At 55.3% G+C, this 26,117-nt stretch overlaps 1 protein-coding gene across 18 annotated transcripts in view; it reads left to right on the forward strand.

Annotated features, from left to right (window-relative positions):
* COL13A1 (collagen type XIII alpha 1 chain) overlaps window positions 1-26,117 on the forward strand; it is a 153,552-nt gene that overhangs the window by 85,758 nt on the left and 41,677 nt on the right. For 9 of the 18 annotated variants that reach the window (XM_069572480.1, XM_069572490.1, XM_069572487.1 and 6 more), the window contains 9 exons: window positions 263-298; window positions 1,088-1,114; window positions 1,724-1,750; window positions 5,240-5,266; window positions 6,067-6,093; window positions 12,889-12,996; window positions 15,589-15,615; window positions 16,334-16,369; window positions 25,345-25,389. In XM_069572480.1, the coding sequence (XP_069428581.1) occupies window positions 263-298; window positions 1,088-1,114; window positions 1,724-1,750; window positions 5,240-5,266; window positions 6,067-6,093; window positions 12,889-12,996; window positions 15,589-15,615; window positions 16,334-16,369; window positions 25,345-25,389 (360 nt within the window). Of the gene's footprint in view, window positions 1-262; window positions 299-1,087; window positions 1,115-1,723; window positions 1,751-5,239; window positions 5,267-6,066; window positions 6,094-7,907; window positions 7,965-9,080; window positions 9,147-12,888; window positions 12,997-15,588; window positions 15,616-16,333; window positions 16,370-25,344; window positions 25,390-26,117 lie in introns of all 18 variants that reach the window. The other 9 variants (XM_069572476.1, XM_069572479.1, XM_069572477.1 and 6 more) reach the window with 2 other exon arrangements.

The raw sequence follows: 26,117 nt of genomic DNA on the forward strand, positions 1-26,117 counted from the left end.
TCAGAGAGCTACTTCCCAGAAAGACCCGAAGGAGGCTGAACACCTGCATTCCCCTTTCCCACCCCCAGTTCCTGGAGGAGATCTCTTATGATGGTCCATGCCCATCTTTCCCGATCCTGCCTCCCAGGCTGCATCTCCCAGGGACAATCATAGCAGAATGGGAGGGAAACCGTGGACCCTCTGGGAGCCCAGGTGAACCAGGGACTAAGGTTTGGCTTCCTCACCTCCTCATGCATCCTCACTTCTCTCCCACTCTTTTCAGGGTCAGCCAGGCACCCGAGGTTTTCCAGGATTTCCGGTAAGTGGAGAGGACTGGTGAGTTGTGTCTGCGGAGACCCCTGGTCCTGGCTGGGTGATGAACTTCAGGCAGGGCTGGCCCTCAAGCTGCCTGTGTGCTTCTAAACCCCCGTCTGCAAGGACCTCTTCCCGCTGGCTTTCATAGAAAGCCACCAAGGAGAGTAGCCTGGTGCTCGACTCACAGTGCAGAAAAGGACAGGGACATCAACATGGAACTAGAGGCGTGGCAGGCCAGACAGGCTTCAAGGTCACAGCCATGAAGCCTGGCTGGCCTGTGGACTCTGGGGAAGATGATGCCTCTCGGGGAAGCCACCTCCAACCTGGCTTTGAGGGTTAGTCCGCCTGGGGTGTGGGGCCGTCGGCTGGCCATCTGAATGTCCGGGGAGCCCCTCCTAAGGCCTAAGACAGACTCTGAGAGCAGGATAGGAGGCAGGCCTTTCCTGCAGGCCTCGGGACTGGCTGGCCCTGCTATCCAGGAATACACCATCCACTCTCCTCTGGGGTGAGAAGGATTTTGGTACCAAGGTGACTGCCGCCTGTCAGGTGCCAGGCATGGGGCAGGTGGCATTTCATTCACTCCTCACAAAAACCCCATGTGGGAGATTATTTTATTCCCATTTTAGAATGGGAAGCCAAGGCTTACCTGTTTCATAACAGCCAGTGGTGAAGCAGAGACATGAACCCTACCTGGTTAGAGTCCAGAGCCTGTGTCCTTAGCCACCCCCAGGCTGCCTGTCTGCCAGAACGCCTGTGATGCTCAGTCTTCACATCTGGCCTGTTTATCTTTCAGGGTCCCATTGGGCTCGACGGCAAACCGGTGAGTGGCCCCTTTCACTCTGTGGGCTCCTCCCCCTCGCTTAGTCCAGATCACTAACCTGGGGTCTTTTAGTCCTTCTCGAGACCCTGACTCCTTAGAAGGTGCTTTAGATATAAATGAATGTTCTTGGGGTGTACAGTCATTGCCAATGAGAAGGGGAGGAGGGGCCATTAGAACGAGTTGCCCCAACCCGCATGGGTACAAGTCCACGGCCAAACTGTGCCCTCAGCATCTGGAGCAACAGCCATCTTAGAATTTGCTGATTCCAGGCCTCCTGAAGGAGCTGGAAAGGAGTGAGGCGGGGAGAGAAGAGGGCTGGAGAGCTCAACCTGCTATTCTGAAAGGAGCCCGGGCTCTAGCTCACACCCTCGCCCCCCGAACCCCTACCCCACCACCTCAGGGTGCCTCCTATGTTCTCCTCGGGGTCTCCCATCCTGGTTGAGCCCCCACATATGCCCAAGTCCATGGGGAGGCTGCTGCCCATCCAGAGCACCTCTCTGTTCATTTCAACCCTCTTGACATGGCCGCAGACACAGATGTTCATGAGAAGGGCAGCTGCCGGGAAGGGGCTCCTGGTTGCAAACAGCTCACTTGCTCTTCTCCTTCCAGGGCCGGCCGGGACCAAAGGGGGAGATGGTAAGACCAGCTCACCCTAACCCTAAGCCTTCTCTCAAGGGTGGGGAGTGAGGGGGGTCAGACTGGCCCTCCTAGGCTAACAAACCCTACCCAGCCGAGGGAGTGTCTGCCCCAGGGTCACTCCCCAGCTGGGTGCCATGCATCCCACTTACTCGGCACAGGGAGGAGAGGGGGGCAGGGGGCTTCTCCACCTGAGGAATGAGGAAAGAGAGGTCCAGAGAGTGTCACAGAACTGGCAGCTAGTGTCCCCAAACCATCGCTCGTGCTCAGCACTCACACTGGGAGCGAGGCGTGTCCATCCAGCTCTACGTCCTGAGCCTGATTTTCTTTTTTTAAAAAATAATTTTATTTCTTTATTTTTGGCTGTGCTGAGTCTTGGTTGCTGAGCAGGCTTTTCTCTAGTTGTGGCGAGCTGGGACTACTCTCTAGTTGCAGGGTGCAGGCTTCTCCATGCAGTGGCTTCTCTTGTTGCCCAGTGTGGGCTCTAGGGCTCACGGGCTTCTGCACTTGCTGCATGTGAGCTCAGTAGTTCCAGCTCCTGGGCTCTAGAGCACAGGCTTAATAGTTGTAGCGCACGGGCTTAGTTGCTCCACAGCACGTGAGATCCTCCAGGATCAGGGATCAAACCCGTGTCTCCTGCGTGGGCAGGCAGATTCTTTACCGCTGATCCACCAGGATAGCCCTGAGCCTGACATTCTAGTGTTCCCTGCTCCAGGCTTCCCAGGGCTCCAGGCGCTCCTGCCCCAGCCAGGCAGACAGCAGACCTGGGGAAACACACCACTGTCCCCACCTTCCTCCTGCTCCTTCCCACCTTCTGCAGAGCCTTAACACAGTCCATGCAACCCCAGAAGTAATAGTGATGGTCATCAGCTGGGCGCTAATCCTCATAATAACAGCTCATCGTCCTCCACTCTGTAGAAGGGGAGATAGAGGCTCAGGGTGGTTGAGTATAGTGCTCAAGACTACACAGCTTGTAAGTAACAGAATGGGACTGAGACCCACATGGTAGGGTCTTACCCTCCACCACGCCTCCTTTCGCTGCCAGGGCCCTTTGTTTAGAAAGAAAAGGACCCTTTTAAGGCGCTCCTCCTCCTGCCCTCCCTCTGTCCCACCCCAGTTAACCACCCATGAATCTTACCCATCTGTTCTGGAGTCAGAACAAATTTGAGTGGGGGTGAGGGGCAGGGGGGAGGGGAGGCCATCCCTTCCACCATGAACCCACATCAGTGTGATAGATTCCCCCATCTGCCTCATGGTCATCCATCAAAATCCAACAGGCCACAGAGCCATTAGGCTCCTGTCTGGCTTGGCACAGGGACCCCAAGCTATTAATTCCACATGCCATCTAGTGTCATCACCTTGGCCTGCTTATCAGCTGTCCGTCTCCCACTCTCCCTGCTTCCCGGATGGTTTACCATCTGTCAGGCGTCCAACTTGAGGGCTGGGGCTTACCCCCCCCCCGGCCCCGCTTAACCCCCCTGTCAAAAGGGGGTCACCTCTGCCCCACCTACCTCCCAGTAGCCCCGAGAACCTGATGTAAGGTGTAGACAGGATCAGGGTCCCAGTGGTGTAAAGGAGAACCAGGACTCCAAATTCACGTCTTGTCCCACCACTCACAGGGCTGTTGTAAGGTGGGAGGAGTTAATTCACATCAAGCATTTCAAACAATGCCTGGCCCAGAGGAAACACCACCAGAGGCACACTGCCCTGACCCCGACCTGTCCTAAAGGGGCAGCCTCAAGAGCTCGTTGGTGCCAGGTGTTGCTGGACCTTGAAATACTTAAACTCGAAACTCAGATTTTTGTTGTACTCTCCATGCTCTTCAGTATTGGCATTTAATTGAAATAAAAGTGTGTGGGTTCAGCAGAATATCCCCGGGGACTGTGATTGTCCCATGGGCCACCGTTTGGGATGTCCAGACTCAATCCTCCATGTCTCTGCAGTCCCAAACCTTCGGGTAATTTTGCTGGGTCCCTGGACCTCCCTCTCTCATCATACTCCTCTCTCTGTCCCCAGGGAAGGTGGCCTGGTCCCCTGCAGTTCAGTCCCCTGCCAGATGCATCATAGTCTGTTGAACTTGATACTAAACACTTGGTCAACCGCATGGGCTGGGATGACACATGGTTTGTCCCAAAGACCACTTGTCCCTTCCCACAACCTCCTGGGAATCTCCCAGTTTGGTAATTGGCCCAGTTAGCAAGTCAGGGACAAAAGGAGGCCTTTCATCCACCCAGATGAATCTGTCCATGGGGATCCTGAGGTCTCCAAGCCCTACAGAGACTGGCCTGGCAGACGGGCCCTCACAGGCCCTCAGGATGGTGGCTGGAAGGGACCTCAGAGCCCCAGGGGTTGAGGCACTGCCTGTGACTCCTGCCAAGTTTGGAAGCCCTGCCCCCTGGGGTTCCAACTCAGTTTAGAGCATGCAGCAGAGTGGATGCAGCTGGACCTTCACGGTCCCAGTGCTGCCACTGCTCACTGAGCCACAGGGCCTCGTCTCCATCACCTCGTCTAGGAGAAGGAGCGACGCCAGCCCCTTCCTCTCGGGCCAGCGTGGGCGTGAGCTCAGCATGTCCCAAAGCCTGCCCCCAAGGGGGTCCTCAAAACAAGGGGCGCCTTCCATCTCCCTCTCCACTCCACACCAGCCAAGCGTGAGGCCTCCTCAGCCCTGGCCTCAGGTCAGGCCCCTGAGAGAGCCAGCTGGACGCTGCATCCCCCTCAGAGAACTGGGGTCCACCCTGAACCCAGACTCCTTTCTCAGCCCTGCGAGCTTTTGACCAGAACCCCTGGAGGGGAGCTCTGAGGCCCTTACGTTCCTCTAAGGAACCCAGAACACAGAGAAGAAATTCCTGCTTCATCTCTTTGGCCAAAATTTCCTCCAAAATTCCTGATGTCTGGAACACTGCCCCAGCTCCCGTGTCCCCAGAAGCCCTTCTGGCTCAGTGGGTTTAATGCTGAGGCTGCGGACGGTAGGAGTTAGAATGTGCTTTTGGTTCTGAGAGGAAATGGCCTGAGAGTGCAGGGCGCCTGGCAGTAGCAGAGCCCTGTCCCGCTCGTCCATGCAGCCTCCGCTGTGGCCGGCCCACAAGATGCTGGCAGGTGCAGGGATAAATGAAAGATGATACCTGCTCTTCATCATAGTCAAGTGCGGGGAGCAGGGCACACCTAGTCATGTCTGCTGTTGGATGAAGATGCTGGGCCACAACAGCTGGACTGTCTCGGGCACAGGAAGACCAGACAAGGGTGGCTAAGCCTGGCCTTCGGGACTCAGGCCTTCCAAAAGTTTCTTGCACGATCCCATGCAGGCCTGCATGACTGGTTCTGCATGTCTTCTTTGTTCCACTCACCTGTGGGTGTTTCTGTCCCTCAGGGTCTGGCGGGTCCCTGGGGACAGCCGGTTGGTATCTCACCCCAGGGCTTTCCAGCAGAGAGGCTTCAGACCCTGAGTCCTGAGCCTCGGTTTCTGACTCTCTGATTTCCATCTCTTTGTAGGGACCTCAAGGACAAAAGGGAGAAAAGGTAAGCCGATGGGGGTTTTCTAGAACTTTCATCTCAAGAAGCAGTCTTTTAACAGGTAGAAAGGGTTATTTTCAAACTTCAGTTTTTATCAACAGAAGCAGGGAATCCACTGTGGCACTCAGTATATGAGAGAGAAGGGAGGCTGCCCTGAGTGGGGGTCTTTTCTTGAGGGAAGGGGACAGCCTGGAGCCTGGCCCTTCTCAGCCTCTTTCTCTACGCATTCCACCTGCCACCCCCATAGTATTTCCTGACCACCTCCCATGAGCCTCTAAGATTTCAGGGGGTCTGTTTTGTAAACTCCTGGCTTGGCCCTCTTCCCAGCCTTCTAGGTGCTCTGTCTCCTTGAGTTTCTGATGGGGGCTCTACTGGGCTTGCCCCCAGATGAATGGTGCAGGGACCTGGCACCTCAGCTCAAAGAAGGCATGTCTGAGGGCTCCGTGGCCCTTGCCTCGGTGTCCACTATTCACATCCAGGGACTCCTGTTTAGGGCCCAGGCAGAGGATGGACCTTTCTGGAAGATACTCCCAGCCAGGCCTGGAGCACAAGCCCTGACTCCACTGTTACAGCCCATGATGTAAGGTGGCAGAGTCCTGCCCTTGGCTCCGTGGGGCCACATGCAGGCAGGCCCTGGGGGTTTCTTCCCCGCTGCCAAGCAGGCATGAGGGAGGGAATCAGACAGAGCCCGGAGGCGGGTGGTGTGTGTGCGTGTGTGTGGTGTGTCCCCGGGTCCTGAGGTTGCCCCCCAGGGTCCACCTCCCAACAAGTGTCTAACACCTCCCCTCCTTCCCTCTCTTCCCCAGGGTCAGTGTGGCGAGTACCCACACCGGGTAAGTGAACCCCAAAAACTGATCCATCCCTGGGGCACAGCCCCCAACTTAGCCTCCTCTTCCCTACAGTGCTTGGGGCCGGGGGCACACAGACCCTCTGCACTCAGCAGACAGAGCAGCACCATGATGGGGGCAGGACGATGGCCAGCCCCCAGGGTTGTGCCTGGTGATCAGCGTGTGTGTGTTTGTGCAGAGCTATGGGCCTGGGAGCCGCCAGCATGCGTGTATCTGGAGCTCCAAGTGCCTGGCTGTGCGCTCCTCTGCAAGTGGCCTTCAACATAAGGCTGTGCAACTTGTGTGGGTCTGGGTCTGGCTCCCTACCCGGCGTTTCTGTGTGTCTGTCTGTCTGGCCGGCTGCCCGGTTGTCTGCCTGCCCTGGCCAAATCACAGGGACTTTTGGGTTAGTCATTGTTTTGGATGACCCAGACCTGCGTGCTGGGAGATAGTTGGAAGCTGACTATCAGTGCAAGAGTGAAGTCTTTGTTTTGCCTCTAAGAGTCAAGGCAGCCCCTCCAAGTGGGGTGGGGCTTTCAGGGCTAGTGTCCTGCTCTTCCCCACCCCCGATCCAGTTCCTCCATTCCCTTGCTGCACACCAGGATACGGAGCCCAAAGCCTGCTGTAGTCCTGTTGAGGGCCCTCAGATGTGTGCACTAACGTTGAGAGCCTCTCTCGGGGACGGGGCTGAGGAGGGGCAGTGGGGAGTGAAGGTGCAAGAGCCCCAGTGAGCTGGGACACCCCTCATTTTATGGATTGCCCTCGCCGCTCTCAGCCCCAGGCAGTGGGGACAGGGATGACAGGCATCTTTAGGTGTCCATCCCCCTGTTGCGGTCTGCCTTGTGCCCCCCAATACACACAGTGTGGCCACCCTGGCCATCCACCCCTGCCAGGCAGGGCACTTGAGAGAGTGGAGAGAAAGACTAGCCAGACTCGGAGTCAACCAACCTGGCTCCAAAAGGCCCCGGGAGGGCCTTGCTAGGTGCTGACCTCTGGTTCCCAGGCCAGAGAGAGGCCGGGGGCAGGGTGCAGCCTTGAATGTGAGTGGCTGGGGTAGGGGTGAGGCCAAGGCTGAGCAGGGGGCGCAGGCAGGCCGGCGGCAGTGCAGGCAGAGCCAGCCTGTCGGCGGCATGTGCTCCAGGGAGTCAGGGGCCCTGGTGTTCCGGCCAGCCTGATCCCGATACAATAATAGAAGGTCAGCTGTGTTTATTTGAAACGATGGGCTCACAGGATTGTTATGTTACCCGAAAAAAGACAGCATCCCCCAGCAGCAAAGACAACACAACTGTAGCCGCTTTGACAGTGTGTCATTAGCTGTAAGCATGGGGCAGGGAGAAGGGAGGGATTCTGCCCTTGAGCCCAACCCAGGAAGAGGGAGCCAGCAGGAATGGAAGGCTCCAGCACTTGGCCACAGGCTGCAGAGAAACCCAGGGTTATGATTGCGCCAGGGTGGGTAACAAGTCAGGCTGGGTGAGAGTGGAGTTGGGGATCCAGCTGATGGGCAGGGCAAGGCAACTGGCGCCTTCCATTCATCTGGAAGTGGGTAGGAAAGCAGGGTGTTTCTCGGGTAGGGAGGCTGTTGCCTTTCTGAAGGGTCTGCAGGCCTGAGGTGGGTAGCAGTTCTCCCAGCCCACGAGATACGTGATCCAGGTGGTCTGGGCCTCTGTGCCAGCCTGCAGCATCCCCAGGGAAAGAGGGGGAGCCCGGGTGGACAGTGGGTGTCTGGGGTGCCCTGGGAGCGGGAGCTGGTATCTGAGCCTGGCACTCACTCTCCCCGTTGCCCTGTCTTCCCCTAACCCCTACCCCTTACCCTACCCCAGGAGCACCTAAGTGGCTCTCTAGCAGCTCTGCGCTCCAACCAGATAATTACTCTGAAGGTTTGTAGGTTCTGAAAGGTCTCTGGGCCCCTCTGGTGAGAGGCTCCATGGACACAGAGCCCAACGTTGCACATCCCCAGGCCCCAGTGGGAAGGCTGGGGCTCCTCACGAAGCAGCTACCCATGAAGGTGGCAATGACCCAGAAAGGCCATGACTGGGCTCCCAGGTTTCTGGCTGGGTGCGTCCTCAGCCCAAGCAGCCCTTGCTTCTTAATGCTCCTCCCAGCCACCTTGTGTGAGCTACAGTGCTTTCAGAAACAAGAGGTGGATTATATGCCCTCTGTTTTCACATGGGTTCTAACCTCTTCCTAAAGCTGTGGGGTGCTCAACTCCACTGGATAGAAAGACTGGAAGCAGCCAGAATTTCCAGAAATGAAAATTGCGTTAGCTAACGTGATTGCCTCTCCTCGCCCCAGCCCCCCAAAAAGTGGTTGAACATGCCAGCGACGCCTTTGTCCAGCCTCGATGCTCCAAGCCCCCGGCTGAGGCCTCAGTAGCTCTGAGCTGGTGCTCCCACTGGCCACACCCTCCTCCCGCTCAGCCCCCGGGAGCCGGGCTCGCCTCTGCCCTTGACCATCTTCCCCAGATTCGCTGACACCAGCCCTTCTCGCCCAGCCGAAAAAAGAACCCAGGGGTGGCCGCCCACCAGCCTGGCTTCAAGTACCAATTTAGGCTGATCCTGCGGCTCCCAAGTCAGAGCCTCAGAGTCTGTTCCCCTAGCCCTGCAGCCTCTGTCCACGACCAGAGACCCGAGGGCCTGGCAGTGCAACGTTGGGCAGTGTGTCAGGAGGGCTCTGCGGCCCGGCTTGGCCATGGAGGGCAGGCCTGGCCGGGGGGCCCCCTCCCCACTGGGGAGTGCTGCTGCCGACACCCCGAGGGCTTGCCTCCTCCCAGGGATGGGGTGCCTTCCAAGGGCAAGCTCAGAGCTGCACCCACAAGCCTCGAGCGGCCCGTCCACGCCCTCCCTCCAGTGCCTCAAGCCCGCTAATCTCTCTTCTCTCTTCCTCTCCTCCCTCCCTCTCGGCCACCCTGCCTTCCTGGTGGACTTTCGACCCTCCTGAACACCTGCGATCTTTGGCTTCTACCCTCTGGCCTTCCAACTCATCTTTCTCCTCAGCTGCTGCCTCTCCTCAATTCAGTGCGGCTGGCTCCACCCCCAGTCATTAAAAGGCGGACCTTCCAGGTAGACACCTCCCTTGGCCAGGCCACACGGGGCTTCCCAGGGGCTGGCGAGTCTCTGGGCCCTGACGAACCAGCTGAGGCTGCGACAGTGAAAGCTGCTCAGTCATGTCTGACTCTTTGCGACCTCATGGACTATAGCCCACCAGGCTCCTCTGCCCATGGGATTTCCCAGGCAAGAATACTAGAATGGGTGGCCATTCCCTTCTCCAGGGGATCTTCCTGACCCAGGGGTCAAACCTGGGTCTCCTGCATTACGGGCAGATTCCTTACCATCTGAGCCACCAGGGCTGTTGGCAAAAGCAGAATCTCACTGCACTCCCATTGCATTAAACTAGACAAAGAAGGACCTGCAAATGCCGTACACGTGGAGATAGATGCACAACACCCAGGCCCAGAAGCCTCAACCACTATCTCACTGTTACTGCTCACAGCAGCCAGCAAAACAGCCGCCGCTGTGTGCCAGTCACCAGGCTATGCGTTTTACAGCCTGCTTTCGTTTACATTCTCACAATGGTTGTATGAGTTAGGCATGATCATCCTTGTTTCACAGATGAGCAAATCAGGCTCAGAGACGTTAAGTAAGTTACCTGAGGTCACACAGCCAGTAAACTGCAGAGCACCCACATTCTCCAGCTCTTACTAGTTATGCAATTTGGGGCAAGTTACTTAACCTTTCTGTGCCTCTGTTTTCTCATCTATAAAATGAGAACAATAGTGGTTCTTACTGTATAGGGTTCTTGTGTACGCAGAGCACTGGGAATACTTCCTGGCAGGGTTTAAGCGCTGAAATTACACTGAGGCTCAGAGAGCTGAATCTGTGCCCAAGGTGGCACAAACAGCAAGAGGCAGAGCTGGAACTGGCAGTCGGGTCTGCAGACCCCACACCCAGGGCTCTCTCAGTTGGACCTATACCCTTTATATTTAGAAATGCAGATTGCTTAGCATCCAATCACTTGTAACCTGAGTTTGAGAAGCAAGGGAATTCGCAGAGGAAATGTAGCCCACAACCAACAGGTGTAATCATTGTGGGCAACTGCTTCCTTCTTCCTGCCTTACTAAGCCAAGGAGGCTGGGATAGGACCAGATCACAAAGAACAAAGAGCAAGAGAGCACAGACCCAGGGATCCAGGCAGAGGCATTGCAGCTTGATGCCAGGCCAGGAATTCCATGGCTGCCCTCGCACCCCTAGCCTTGCTCACACTGGGGGTCAGAGGTGACCCCCAAGGTCGCAGGAGTGCTGGAAGAGGCAGGGCTCTGAGACGCTCTCTGAAAGCCTGACAGCAGGGCCTGGAGCCAACATCTGGGCTGACTCAGGAGCCCAGGGGCCTGAATGTTCAGGCATCTGATTGAACAAGGCTGAAAAATCACTCCAATTAATGGCTAAAAATACAGAGGGACCCGTGACACGTGTGCTACCCAAGGCTCCATATCCCATTACACCAGCCGAATCCTCGAGAGCCTCCATGTGCTCCAAGTGCTTACCCAACGCCTGGTTATTCAGGGGGCTCACTGGCAGCTCAGAGAAGCACCAGGCCCACCCCACTCTCAGCCACCCCTACCCATGTCAGACCCCATTTCAGGAGAGCTGAGTCCTTACTCTCAGAGTGGCCATCTGCCTCGGCCCCCATCACCCACCTCCTGGCCCTAGTTGCACTGACTGTGATGCATTGAGCCCTTGCTGGGCTCCGAGCTCTGTTGTAAGAATTCTACACAGATTATCCCATGTAATCCCACACGGGCCACCATGCAGTGGAACTGGCATCCTCATCGCCACCTCACAGATGAAGAAACTGAGAGGGGCTGAGGCATGTTACTGCCTCCCTTTTCAAGAACAGGAGGAGGATACACCAGAGCTTTCTGTGATGCCCTGACCTGATTTCTAAAGTAGAGACAGACTAGGGAACCCCTGTCTTTCCTGCTACAGATTCGGCCTTGAGAATAAGGTTTTTATTCTGTTGGCCACCGTGGGACACAAAAAGGCTTGTCCATTTCCAATCAATAAACCAATATTGATTTCACAGGCTCTGTAAGATGCTTAAACATTGGGTTTAACATTAGTTGAAAAAAATGATGTATTTAGCAGATGGCGTTGAAGGTCATTGCCAAAGTGCAGAAATTTGGATGGTGAACAGTTTTTGCTGGGGGCTTATTTGGACTGAATAGAAAAGTCTAGAGTTCTGGGTTTTGATTCCAGTTCCCCCCAAATTCTCCATGTGACCTTGGTCAGGGTGCCCAACTTCTCTGAGCCTCCGTTTTCTCTTCTGTAAAATGGGACTTGTGACCCATCTCTGCACCTGCCTTCTCCACCATCGACTCTCAAGCCCTTAAGTGGATTCTTAGAGGGTGTGGCAGGATGTAGCTCAGGCCAAGAGTGGCACTGCTGGTGGCCTCTGTCCTAGCATATCCCATTGGAGAGACGGTTCAAGCAGATGCTGCTAAAATCTGAGTTCCCATTCTGAGGTTGTGCACTCCTACTTATGATATGGGGTTTGCAGCAAGCATCATCAGGCCCCTTTTCTATGTACAGTGTTAGAAAGGATTACTGAGATCACACTGAGAAGGGTGGGCTGGCCTGGAGTCTGGCCACCTGGATCTCCTGCATCCCGGCCTGGAGCACTCACACCGGCCAGACTGTTCTACTTGAGTCTGTCTGCAGGGCTGGACCCCTCAGCAAGAGCTGAACCCAGAACCTCCCCAGAGAGGTCGTGGAGAAAGCAACCTAACGACGCTGGTCTGCATAGATTGAGGATGACACGGGCTGGCCCCCAGCCCCGAGAGCTGGGTCACGTGGACCAGGCTCTCTCCTCCTCCCGAGGGAACACGATCCCACCCCTACCTCCCTGGGCTCTGGGTCCACCCTGGGCACCTGCATGGAGTGGGGTGACAAAGGCTTCAGGATAAGGAAAAAGAATAATAATAGTGACTCCAGAAAGGCACGAAGCACTTTACACCTTCAAAACTCAACCAAACAAAGGGTTGCAAACTCAACTGTCCTCTGAGGTCAGGCACAGATCACGCAAATGACAAAGCTGGCTGCACACAGAATGGTTTGGAAGGGTGGGGCCTGAGGGACCCAGAGAGCCCAGCTGATGGCGGCCCCCGAGCAGTGTGGGTCTAGCTGGCCCAGGCTCCATTTTTTTTCAGCAGAAGCTACCAAGGTATATATATATATATTTTACATAAAATCTATTGCCCAATTGTTTGGTGAGCTAAACAAAATTCTGTGGCCTCTGACCTAAGGACTCAGTTGATCCTCTGGGCCAGATAATCACAGACGGCAAAATGTGACAAGAAACAAGGAGCAGCTGTTCTCATTTGAAGGCTGGGAGGCCAGGGCGCGGAGGAGGCGGGCCCGCCACACGCAGGGAGAGGTCAAGGCAGGCCCAGGCCGCCGGCCACCTCGGCTGGACCCTGGTCATCTGACTGACCTGGGGACAGGACTTCGGCTGGGCCGGGGGGCACTCACCCGCTCCTCCGCCTCTGCCACTGCAGCAGGGCTGTGCCCTGGGGACCAACAGCTCACGCAGCAGATCTGTCTGGAAGCCTCTCCTCTGGAGGCCTAGTGTCTTGGCCTCCTCCTCACTGCCACCGGCCTCTGCATGCATCACCACCGCACCGTCACATCACGTCACAGCCGCCTCCCCCAGAGCCCACGGCGGGGCCTCACCGTGTGCATGGCACTGGGGTGGGATGGTTCCGCAGCCCAGGGCTCCCTCTCTGACACTTGTTTCCACCAACCTCAGGGTGAACAGGGCCAGGCTGGCATCCAAGGCCCACCAGGGCCACCAGGCCCTCCCGGACCAAGTGGACCTCTGGGGCACCCAGGACTGCCAGGGCCCATGGGGCCACCGGTAAGTACCCCTCCTGCGCTCCACCAGCTCCTCTCCTTCAAGATTCATCCCCTGAGTTCTCTGGAAGTTTGGGAACTGGGTAACCAATGGGACTCTGGGCCCCCACTGAAAGCGCAGAAACACATTGGCAAGGCTGCGGAGCATGGCTGGCCCCATCCCTGAGGGAGCTGCCCATCCCCGTCACGCTCACCGGTTGCTCTCTGGTTCTGAAAACACATAATGGGACCATGTGTTCCACTTCAGCCACTGCCTCCCGGGGGGAAACCATGAGCAGGCCTGCCTCTCCCAGTCTCAGGAGAGAGGAGCTTGGAGAGAAAGTTCCCGGGACCACGCTGATGTCCCCTGCCCGCTGGGCTTAGGAAAACTCGAGTTGGGACGATGTGTCCTAAAGGAGGTAGCAAGGGGGCATCTGATGGCCTAGCATCCCTAACAGACATGCCTTTGCTGGTGTGTGTGGATTTCCCGCTCCCAGGCCACTTTCCAACCAAGTTACACACCCGGTTGGGCAAGAGGCCCCTGCCTCAAGCCTGTGGATTGGACCACTGCCAGGAGGGGCCCAGGGGAGCCAACAGACACCCCTCTGGGCAAGACCACACTCAGGCAATAGGTCAGTCCCAGTGTCCACCGGGTCATCTGCTTGCAAGCTCTAGCCAAGCCCCAACTCTTTCTCAGCCCTTTCATGCAAGAAAGCACCAGGGCAGAGTAACTCAGAAAACCCTGGACTTCTTCTTTAGAGAAAATGCATCTCTACCCAGAGCTAAGACCAATGTCAGCAGTTATTAGAGGCAGAGGGATTAAGGACACAGTCTGTTTGATAATGTTTTTCCCACGTGGATTTTTTTTTAAGTGTTTTTCTTTCGTATGACAAAAGCATCATATATCCATTGTGAAAAATTTGGAACATAGATGAAGAAAAAATTTTAAACTGTCTGCTTTCCCATACCCAGGGTTCCCCATCATTAACGCTGGGGAAAGCCCTTTCCATTTTTCTCCTTAGACTTCTCTGCACATAAACGTTTTTCAGGTTGGTGATGTTTTGAATAACATAACACTTTGTATCCTGTTACTCTTTTCCCTTAATCTCATACACCATGCCCTTTCTTACATCAGGAGTCTCCCATGATACAGATTTTAGGACTGCTGGGTCTCTTTACAGTGTAGTTAATGGGTTCCCTTCTGTAATATACATCCTTAAACATAAATGCGTATGCACATCTCCAAAGCTTTCATGGCAATAGATTCCCAAAAGTGGAATTACTGAGTTAGGGGTGCCCCTGTCAAGTAGCCCACGATGAGTATGGCCACATTCCAGGTCACTTGGCTTCACACCTGGGCCCTCGGCTACCCCGGCTTCCAAGGCTAAGGTTTCGTATAGAGTCCCCCTAGGCTGGCTGACAGCTCTGGCCAACCAGGGCAGCCAGCTTGACCAGAAGGCAGCATAGCCAGAGTGAAAACCTACCTTTCTGGGAGAGCCAGCTCTCCTGCTCAGCTTGATCCCCATAACGGATTTTAAATATTTCCATGAATTCTCCCCAGAACCCTGGGGAGGGAAGTTAGTCTCACTTCCATGGATTGATGGATGGAAAAGCAGAAAACCTAAAAGGAAGCAGAATTTGGAGAATTGAACCAAACAAACCAAGCCAAGAAAATAAACCAAAATTTTAAAAAGTGTTCAAAATCCACTTCTTTCCTGACGGCCCTCACCCGAACACACTGGGCTCCCGATCACTGAAACCAAGCCAGGCAGTTTTCTTTGTTAGGTTGTTTATGAAGAAAAAAACCAGAACTCATGTTTTGAAACCAACTGAAACAGGCCAGACTCAGGCATCATGGTTTTCTCCAGCCAGTGTTTGCCATCCAGACCCACGCCCAAGACCACGCTGGAGCCTGCCTTCCCTTTCCTCTCCCTCGGGCTCCTGCAGGGCTCACACCACTTCCCCCAAGCTGGCTCCTGTGGTCACAGCGCCCCAGGGGTGGGGAATGGAGACAGAGGGCTCCCCTGCAAGCTGGCAGGGCTGAAGGCAAAACCCAAGCTCTGCTGGGCAAGGTCGGCTTTCCAGGGAGCGGCTCTAGTTAGGAGGTGGGTGGGTGGGGACCTGGACCAAACACACTATCAATTTCACATGATGCCATTGACCTATTTTACAGCAGTTCAGCACAGCAGAGATGCCCGAGGCTCCCATGTGGCTCCAAAGAGGGACAGGAGCCTGTTGTCCCCACTTGCCCTGAGCAGGTTTCAGATGCCCTTTGAGGACCCTCTTGATCTATTCTCTAGCGCATCCAGAACCCGTTGCAGCCTCCACTGTGAATGTGTTTGTGTGCGTCCGTGCTCAGTCATGCCCAACTCTTTGCAACCCCGTGGACTGTAGCTACCAGATTCCTCAGTCCATGGGATTTCCCAGGCAAGAATATTTGAATGGTTGCCATTTCCTACTCCAGGGTATCTTCCTGACCCAGGGATCGAACTCGTGTCTCTTACATCTCCTGCGCTGGCAGGCAGATTCTTTACCAACTGCACCATCTTAACACGTTTAGCCCTCACCATTTGCCAGTGGAATCCATCTCCACTCACCTTTCTTCTTGCTTCTGCAGGGCTTACCTGGGCCTCCTGGACCGAAGGTGAGGGTCCTTCTGGGTGATGCATCGAGTGGGTGGGAAAGTTCCCTGGTGGGTAGAGGGTGGCGCGCTGACAGGTACTGAGTAAGGGGCTGAGAGGGAATTGATTGACTTCCACAAGGATTGCACTTTCGTGGGCTCAGGCCAAGCAAGTGCTGTAGCTGGTATGGAAGATGCAGCCCTGCTTTCCAAACAGATTGTGGTCTGAGTTGGGAACTCAGGTGCCCAGGACATGGTCACAACATCCCAGTAAAACAGTGGCTCCTAAGGGGCCAGAACTGGAAAGGACCTTAGGGGCCATCCAGTTCCCTTCGAAACCTTAGCTGGAAGCCCAGTGTCGAGTCTCCCTTTGAAGCTGGAGCCCCTGTGGCTCTAGGAAAGAGAAGTTTCAAAGCACTGGTCCAGCCAGCCTTTTCACAAGTGCAGCAGCTGGAGTCCCGGGGGAAGTGACTTGTCCAGGTGCCACAGAGAGCCCGTGGTGGAACCAGAACTGACCCTCAGGGGTGCTGTGCCCCTGCCGAGTCGACCCTTCCCTCCTTCCTCAGCCTCTGCAAGACAAGGACTTGTTCTAAAAAGTCAAACAGTCCCTGCTACTGTTCTAAGGTTGGCTGGAGGTGGAGGTCAAAGGATTTGGAGTCATTGGAAAGAAGAGGGATGGTAACATGGAGGAGGGCGTGCAGCAAGAAAACCCCTCTAATGGCCTTATCTTGGTTCCCCTCAGGGAGACCCAGGCATCCAGGGCTACCACGGCCGGAAGGTAAGAAGGAGGGGGAAGGGAGGACCCACTCCCCACCAGGTGACTACCCAAGTAGGGCTTCACCACAGTGTATACAGGGTCTGGACTTGGTTCATACATGCTTTCCACACACATCAGCAGGGGCCTCAAAACTCTTGAATTTAAGTGATCGAGGGTTTGTGTCTCCACTGAGGAAGCAGGAGGCTCAGGGAAGGAAGGGCCTTAGGCAAGTCAGTGGCCCTGCTGGACCTCAGACCAGGAATGTGTCCCCTGCCAGCCCGACTGGCCGTGTCTGCAGAGGCAGACCAGGCTCTCACCTGCCCCCTGAGGGCCTGGTAAGCAGGGACCAGGCAGAGCTTCTGAGTATGGTAGGGGATATGGAAGGTCCCAACTCTGCTGTCTGGCCACTCACAGGCCAAAGAGACAGAATTCCTACACAAATAACCCTAGTGAAGGCAATTGCACTAACCACTACCATCCCAAAGCGCTGTGCCAATATTGGGGTAGGGGGTTCAGGGAAATTCATTCTAGGTTGGGAGGATTTCAGGAAGTCGTCAGAGAGAGGACAGCCTCTGAGTTCAATCCTGGTGAATGGGTAAGTGTATCAGTTTTCTATTGCCATGTAACGAACCATCCCAAACTTACTGTCTTAAAACAGTTCTTTCTCAGGATTCTGTGGCTTGGCCAGCTGTCTCCTCGGGGCTCACTCATGCAGTCACATGGGATGGTGGCTGGAAAAGCTGGGGGGCCAAGACGGCCTCGTCCACATGCCTGGGACTGGTGCTAGCTATGGCCTGGGTTCCTCTGTTCTCCACGTGGCCTCTCAGCCTCTAGTGTAGGGCAGATGGATTTCCTCACAGCATGGCAGGTCCAGGTCAGCTTTCAAAACAGGCGAGTCCCAGTGCACAAGTGCTTTTCAAAAGTATCTCTTGCATCACATTTTCTGAGGTCCTGTTGGTCAAAGCAAGTAACACAGCCAAAGCATTCAAGTCAGTGGGGCGGGAGGACTCAGCCCCTGTTCTTCTTGTGGGAGGGTGGCAAAGCCTTTGTGACCATCTTTAATCTACCACTGTGCTCCTTCAAGCAGCAGATTTCAAGGGAAATGGCATTTTAGACAGGGAAACAATTGAGCCAAGGCCCAGAGATGGTCATTACAATAACTTTAATAATGTAAAAATAATTTTAACACTGTACACCACTTACTGAATGTCTCCTGTGTGCCAGGCTGGCCTTCAATGGGACCTGCATTATATCTAATCCTAGGAGGCTGGTACTCTTCTTCTCCTATTTAACAGATGAGGAAACTGAGGTACAACCTAAGTGGCTCATAAGTGGCAAAGCAGGAATTCAAGTCCAGGTCACGGCCCTTCCCGTGATGCCATGTGTCATAAAGAGCCCATCCCACTCTCCAGGCCCCAGCTGGGAGGCTCTGGCGCCTTCCAGAGGAAGAAAAGAAACAGGAAAGAAAGGCAGGACGAGGAAGGGGAGGGATTCTGGAAAGGGAAGAATCAGCTCCGGAGAAGCACATTCCACAGGCTCTGTAGCTCTGTAGCTCTGTAATCCGTCAGGGGCCTTCACCGCATTGTTTTATGGGTGCTTGGTGGGTGAAATGGCAAGACCCGCGAGGTCTTTCATCAGCTCTGCATAAACTGCAAAGTTTGTACTGTGTCAGGAAGTGGAAATTACAGCCCCCGAGGTTGCTTCCATCCACTCTCGCAGACTGACAAAATTCACTGCCTCCCAGTGCAGCACAGGGTCGGCCTTCCCATTAGCAGCCAGACCAGCTCTTTCAAGCTGTGAAGAAACTTCAGGGCAGCAGTTTCCCCTGGGGTCATGGGGATGCCCACAGCTGGCATCCCTACCATGGCAGGCATCTGCATTCCCCTGCCAACTGGAAGTCTGGTCCATTCAGAAAGGAGGTTGGCCTGGGTGGTCTGTCGCCCTGAGGATAGAGAGGCGTCAGCTTGGGGCTAGGGTGTCCTGATGGTACAGGGCCTCGTTCCATGATTGTGGCCATTCGGGGTGAAGTTTGTGGGAGGAGTCGTTCAGCCCTGACTGTGTGGAATTTGCAGAGGAAACCAGTGTGGTCCTACTGACAGAGGGGCAGCCTCTGATCCCAGGGAAGCCTGCTCTGGAGAGAGACGGCTCAGGGCTGCTAGAGGGGGCTCAGGGCTGCTGGAAAAAGCACAGATGTATTTCTTTTGCCTGACTAAGGATAAAGCAAGTACTGATGGGTACCTTGAGAAGGAGGGAGCTCCCTGTCATCAGAGGCATTTAAGGAGAGGCTGGAAAACTATGGGTCTGTCGTGTGTTAAGAGAAGCTCCTATATCCGATGGGAGACTGAATTGAAATCCCTTCCTGCTCAGGGAAGCAGCAGCTTCCTAAGAACAGAGCTGGCTCCATACTCCCTGGAGAGGAGCAGCCTCCCACCCCACCCTGGCTTTATGAGTCAGACCCCTCGAGTCTATGTCCAGGCCTTTCTCCATCCACATCCAGGGCTTGTCAGAAGCATCACCCCTCTTAGGTCTCCTGGGGTTCCGAGAAGGCCCTGCTCCTTCATGCTCAGCTCATGTTCCCCACACTTTCTTTCTCTGTTGACCAGCCCCTGCCCTTCCACAACAGCCTCTTCTCATGGAATCCAGGGGGAGCTGTGAGGCTGCCGGCTTCTCTGCATTTCTGGAAGGCTCCTGCCACCTTCTTTTCTCCCAGCCTGTCCTCGAGACTTCTCAGTAGGCGCTCTGGAGCCACCAGGTGGCCCTAGAACTCTTATCTCCGTGCTGGCCCTCCCTCTGCTGGGACCCTTGTCCTGTCATCACTGAAGCTACAGCCTCCTAGTCCAACAGAGGCCAGAGGGTGTGCCCTGGAGACCGATGGCCAGCAGCAGAGCCCACCCCCAATTGGGGGTCATTCCTCTAGGTCAGGCGATACTTGGGAGGCTACGAGTGCCTGTTCCCGCTGCCTGAGCCCCAGTGATCACCATACCCAGGCAGAAGTATTCTTCCCATCAGAATTCTTAGATGAAGAGTCCTTTTTCCATGAGATATTACTTTTCTCCTTAAAGTGTTTCATCCCATTTTTCAATTCTTGGATGAAGAATCTTGCCCAAGGACAAGGGCAGCAGTTACTTCACATTTCTGGTTCAGCCAAAGTCCTTTCGCTCCGTCTCACTCATCTCATCTCATCTTGGCCCAGTAATTTGATGCATTATCCCCACTGTTAAGAGATGAGACGCTCAGAGAAGTCAATACTCTGCCCAGCATTGCACAAGTCAAGTGTTAGTCACTCAGTCGTGTCTGACTCTTTGTGGCCCCGTGGACTATAGTCTGCCAGGCTCCACTGTCCATGGAATTCTCCAGGCAAGAATACTGGAGTGGGTTGCCATTCCCTTCTCCAGGGGGATCTTCCCGACCCAGGGATTGAACCCAGGTCTCCTGCATTGCAGGCAGATTCTTTACTGTCTGAGCTACCAGGGAAGCCCCAGCATTGCACAGCTGGTGCTACTCATGCTGGGATTGGAAGCTAGGTCTCATGAGTCTGAACCCAGGAGCCAGTCTTCTCGCCCTAGTGCAGAAGGAAATGTCTGCTCGGGGGAGGCGGGGTGTCACCCCAGGCTAAGCTAACTGTGCAGAGACCACCCTCCCCTGTGGTTTCTCTGGGATGTGGAGGGGTAACTCTCTGGCTCTTTTCTTTTGTCTACCAAATCTCTTTTCTCTCTTCCCCTCTCTGCTCTCTGCCTAGAAAGAGGCCTGGAAGGAGGGACCCCCATGAAGGGCAGCTTGGTCACAGATGCTGGGAAGACGAGAGTTTGCCCCCCCAGCACCCTGTGCCACCCAGTGGGGACATCGAGCTGGGACAGAGGCCACGGGACGCCCCGTGTGTTCAGGGTGTGAGGGGGGCCCCACGGGGTAACAATGGACCCGCCACATCTGCTTCCATTACTCTGTCCTGGCGACTGACACACACGCGGGGAGGCCTTTCTTTCAGGAAGGGATGGAATGTAACTCTCAGCAAAGGCGCTTCTGGTCCTGTGAAGTTTGCTGTTGATCAATTCCATCCACCACCGCTACCACCACCACCCGCCCCTGCAGCTGGTCCCAGCCTGGCACCCTCTCTAAGGCCGGCCAAGGCTGGCAGGGCAGCGTCTCCACCGGCTCCTGGAGATCACAGCCCGGTGTAGCCGGCGGGCCGTGTGCTGCCGCAGCCCCACTCACACCCAGCCCCGTGGCCTAGACACTGGGAGCATTGTTGTGCGCCCATGTGGTACCTATTTGATCCAAATTTATGGCACCAATCTACTTTAAATGAGTTGCAAGACGCAAAATGTGTTTAAAGCGTCGCAACCTTGGCTCTCTTTCAAGAGGATTGATGAGTATTGTCAGACTGTGTATGGATCACAAAACCTGGTGAGAGCTTATCTCCAAGCACGTCAGAACTGGCCCGGCCATCTTGGCAGTAGGGGGGTGCCTTTGACACATGTGGTGGTCTGGGTGTTAAGCCTTGGGGTTTGCATGAAGGACCAGAGCTGACCACACATTGCCATCCTGCCAGCTCTGGGCTGTGCGTCTTCAGACCAGTGCAGGCAGGATGTGAGAACCTCGTGTTTACTCAGCTTGTAACTGAGGTCACACCTCCTGGAGGCTCTGGGGCTCCCCAGCAAGAGGCACTCCCAGGGAAGGAGATCCGATGGGCCCTATGGTCGGCTGGCTAGGGTGCTGAGTCAGGGTGTGAGGAGCAGAAGGGCACCCACCCGGCCCGTCTGCTCACCCTACCTTAGTTCTTCTACAAAACGGCAGGATCATTCTGACCTGCCAGTCAGAGCAAAGCATCATGTGGGTGGACACACTTCTGAAGAATGATAACTAGAATTATTATATCTACCTTTCTGGGCCTCTTTGTGCCAGGCTGTATAGGGGCACTTTGCTTGCATCGTCTCATCAGATCCTCTATCCCTAGTTTACAGATGAGCAAACCGAGGTTCACAGAGGTGAATCCCCCTAGGGCCACAGCTACAAAGCAGTGAAGCCACATCTTTCTGGCCCCAAAGTCTTGTTCTGGATGACTTTACTACCTGGGTTTTATGAGCCCAGGGGACCCATAATTTCCAGTATCCCACCACCACTGCGTACTCCCATCTCCTCCACTAAAAGGAAAGAAGGAGGGAGCTGGCCTGTTTTCCTTCTTGTGAGAAGGTTGTGGCTGCATTCAGGCCCTCCTCCAAGTCTCCCAGGCTCTCTGTGAACATCTAAGGCAGAGAACTTGGGAGTACTTGGTGTATTTTATTCAAAGAACCAAAGAAGGGGAGTGCTTTGCCCACTGGCACTGATTCTACCCGAATGCTTCCCCAGGGAGCTGACCTGGTCCTGCGACCTCCAATAAAGCTAGGAGAAGGCTGTCTGAGCTGTGTACCCCAGCGGAGAGACCTCCTGAAACTTCCCTGCATCCCCTGACTCCCAGAGGACCTGGGCAACCCTAGGCTCCATGCCATGCTGACGTGCAGCAGAGCATTCCCTGCAGAGGGAAGCTGTAGAGGCAGAGGGGGGACAGCACTTGCTTTCAAAGCCAGGAATTCCTGGGGGGGCATCCAGGCCATTTCAATTAAAGCAGATCAGGGAGCTGAGACATGGGCCCCACATCTGAGGCCTCGTGGGGGCTGACAGCCCTCCTGCTCCGCCTGCCTCCAGCCCCCAGCCTGTGCTCTCTGCCCCCTGTTTCTCCTGCACTCCCAAGTCCCCAGATTAATTAGAGCTGACTTTTCTTTTTGGAACTAACTACAAAATCAACCGATCTCAAATCGAGATTACAACCCAGCCGCCCTTCCAAAGCCCTGGCCTTCGATGGGGCGCCTGACCCCGGTAATTCCCTGGATCACTTCCTGCCGGCCCTAATTACCGGAGGACCTGGCGTTTCCGTGGCCCCAGGGCTCTCCAGTCTGGAGCTGGCTCGGTGAGAAGAGGGAGCCGAGCTGCCCTTCTCCCGGAAGGGAGCCCTGGGAACTCTTCAGGGAAGAGAAGGACAGTAGCTCTCCTCACCCGGCTTTTCCAGCCCAGGAAAGGGCCCTGGTCCAGAATTAAGGCCTGAGTCACCTGCTGGCCTCCCCTCAGTCCTCCACTCCCCACACTTCTCCCCTGCAGAGAACAAAGCGTCTGTGTGGAGCTGCTCTGGCTCAGCAGCCCCCACCCAATCCGCAGCAGGAGCCTCACATTAGGGAGGTCCGTTGTCTCCCCCTGCTTCTCTGGCCTGACCTTTGCTCGGCTGGGGAACTGACCTGGAAGCCCCCCACCTCTTGCCTCCTTTGCCAAGTCCCTGCCCTGTTTGTTCAACAAACAGTAAATCACCAATTAAGAGAGCAGAACACGACTGGTTTGTGCTCCAAGGAGCTTGCTTCCATCCCATCATCTGGGCAAAGGATGGGTCCTCCCACCTGAAAACAGAACCAGAATACAGAACCTAGTGATGCTTGGCAGGCGCTCCAGGCAGGGGCAGCAGGAGTCAGTGGCATCCTAAAAGTGGTGGCTGCGACGGCCTTCAGGGTCATTCAGGGCAGTCCCCTGTCTACCCACGTGAACTCACCCAGCACTTTCTTAGCCACCAAGACCGGAATCCACCCCTTGTAGGCCAGCCATCCAGCATCCTTGGTTCAGGGAACCAAGGTTAAAAGAGCCAGCCTTTTGCAGGCCTGGCTCCACAGCATCAGCCACCACCCATGCTCCGGGCATCTGGGGTAAGACCCTCTGTAATGCTTGGAGCACCCACTTCCGCAGCCCCCCAGGCTCCCTGCTCAGAGGACAAGAGGTGAGGGAGATAAATTGGGGCCCTTGGGTTTTGGCAAACTATGAGAGCTCTCTCCCCAACTAAGATGTTAGTGAGTTAGTGGATCTAAATTCAGCACAATTCCAAACTTAAACCTTTTAACCAAACAAACAAAATACTTTCATGTAGGAAAATGGGAACGAAGGAGCCTCTAAGTGTGCTCTTACAAAGACACATCACAAGGAAAAGCTCTGTGAACACACACATGTCACTGTCCTCCCTTTAGCAATGGCCCCGGAAACACCCCCAACTCTGCAGCCCCCATCACCCCTGCAAACGGATGCTCTTGCTCACAGCCACCCTGGAGTCCTTGATAATGACTCTCAGCCTGCTCTCACCAATCTCATCGTCCAGAATCAGTGTTTTCTGGTGCAAGCTGAGTCCAGACCCTGGTTCAGAGGTCAGGCTGGGCTGAGACCCCGGAGACAAGCCCCGGAGAAGGAGACTGATGAGACTGGAATGAGCCCGCGGGGTGGGGTCAGCCAGGGGCACCCTGGCTTCCTGCCCAGCAGAGGGGTAGGGGTGAGGGAGGCCCTGAGATGGGGATCAAGGGAGTCTGGGTCACTTGCAGAATTAAGAGACTTGACCCAGAGGGAGGGGAGGGGCAAAAGGTCAGCCATCCTAACGAGGAGACTGCCTCCTCCGAGGGGCCCAGATTTCCCTGGAGAGTGCGGTTGTATCTTCACAGACAAACCTTCAGGGTCTGAAGACAACCCTGATTACATCAGACACCCTCACTCCAGGTTTTGATCTGCACAGCGCATGCGGAGATTGGGGACAGAAACCCAGGGATGGAGCGTGGGCAGACCCCAGCCTCCTCCCCTGCTGAGGCACCCCAGGCTGTCCTTTGGGGCAGGAGGAGACCCACTGAGCCCCTTGTAGAACCACAGTTTTACCCAGAGCTAACATCCCTTCCCCAACGGAACCTTGTTCTGGGGCTGCCAACACACCCAGAGTCAGCTCCTCGGCTTCTCCCAGGAGCAGAAGTGAGTAGGAGGTGTCTAGTCCTCACTGTGCAGGATCCTGAAGCCAGAGAGAGAAAGTAAGTTATCCGAGATCACACAGACACCCAGCTCAGCTCTGTTACTGGAGGTGGGAAAGGTGAGGGGAGATGCATTGGAGGAAAGCTGCCAGAAAGATGGGAAGAGAAGGAACGGGGTTCAAACAGGAGATCTCTGAGTAGTCAGGGCTGCGCAAGCTGACCTCCCACATGCACCCACCACCACCCCAGGGGACTCTGTCTGGTGTCCCTCTGGGCTGAGTCAATCCAGTTGAATTGTTTGGAATGGAAACTGGGGACTTCAGTTTATGCGCTGTAGCGAGTTACCAGAATTCTGATGACGTCCTGTGGCGCCCTCTGCTGGCCATAGAGCAGAACTGTGGTCACAGGCCAGCCGGGCTCAGCCTCTTTCTCTGGTGCCAGAGGTTGTAAAGACGGCCCTGGGTTGAGCACTGACCCCTCACTCCTATGGGGCACAGACCTGAGGGCCCTCCAGAATACAGGGCTTTTCCCTGCTTTTGGCCTGCAGAAGGGGTTTAATGGAAGCAACGGATGCTTGGGGTTGCCAAGCGATAGAAGCATCTGATGCGTGGGGTTGGCTGAGAGAAATGGGTACCTGGGCTTTGGCAGATAAAAGACCTGTGTTCAAATCTCTGCTCTGCGTGACCTTGACTATCGTACCTGGCCTTCTAGAGCTCACCTGTGGGACAGAAATATCCATTCCTACACTGACTGGAGGGGATGCCTAGAGATTGAAGAGAGGATGGATGTGACGGCTTCACTCAGTGCCAGACACAAGTGCAATAAATGGCTGAGCCTTTCTCTGCTCTTTCCCACAAGAGGGATTTTCCAGAATTTAGTGCCTGGGGCACAATCTTGTCTGTTGCAGTCGCTTCTGAGTCCAGCTCCATCACCCCTGCCTGTGGCTCAGGGGTCCTGGTGGGGTCGAGATGAGGGAGGGCTCCTGCATCGGAAGCTAAAATTTCTGGGCCTTTTGCAGAATTTCGAGACCTGGCCCAAAGAGGATGGGGTGAAGCCATCCCTGGCAGACATGATTTGAACGGTTATTCCAAGCTTCCGGAGCAACCCCTCTCGCTGACATCCTCGAAGGCCATGCTTCAGAGCCGAGCCCTTGGGCCCTGGGTCTGGTCTTCTTCTAATTGTTTCTCTTGTCTCTTCCTGCAGGGAGAACGGGGCATGCCAGGGATGCCAGGCAAACACGGAGCAAAGGTATGCAGCGCCCCCCACTCCCCAGCAGCTCCCCGAGCCGTAGTGCTCTCTTCTGGCGCCTCCTCCTTTTGCATCCTATCCTCCCATAAAAACAGAGATGGGGTGCACATTTCTCCTCATCCTCTCCCCTTGCTGCCTGGCCTGTTGTTCAGGCTGGGGTGTTCCTTTTCGGCCCATGAACCATCACTCACCAGCAGCCTCCTAGCATGGCCAGGCCTCCTCCTGGGGATCAGTGGGTCATAAAAAGAACTTCTCAGGTACCCTCAGCTCTGGCTGCAGTCCTGAGACCCATGTGGGAATCAGGATCCCCTGAGAATGACATTCACTTGAAATTTACTAAGTGCTGTGCTTGGCAGCTTAGTTACCTCAAAGTTGGTGGTCTGGAGCTAAGGAAGTGGGATTCACTCCCAGCTGCTCCCTAGTCCACTGGGACTTAGAACTAGAGGGCTCCCTTAAGGAGAGTCCTACAGGCAGCCTCAGGGGCCAGTGAGCTTAGTAAACTCAGCCACCTGCTGTTGTTCACTTCCTTGTGGCTCTCCTTCCCCCACTTTCTCCTCCATCTCCTCCTCTCGTATCCCCCCCGCCCACTCCACCCAGGAGCGCCCCTCATCTAGCCCAGCCAGGGACTGCCTGCCATGATGCCCTCTGAGTCTCCCAGGAGGGTCTAGAAGCCCAGGGAGCCTGGCTGAGCACAGAGGGTCTTCCTCAGGCCATGAGCTCAGCAACCC

The sequence above is a fragment of the Ovis canadensis genome, chromosome 25 (assembly GCF_042477335.2).
Source record: "Ovis canadensis isolate MfBH-ARS-UI-01 breed Bighorn chromosome 25, ARS-UI_OviCan_v2, whole genome shotgun sequence".
NCBI lineage: Eukaryota > Metazoa > Chordata > Mammalia > Artiodactyla > Bovidae > Ovis > Ovis canadensis.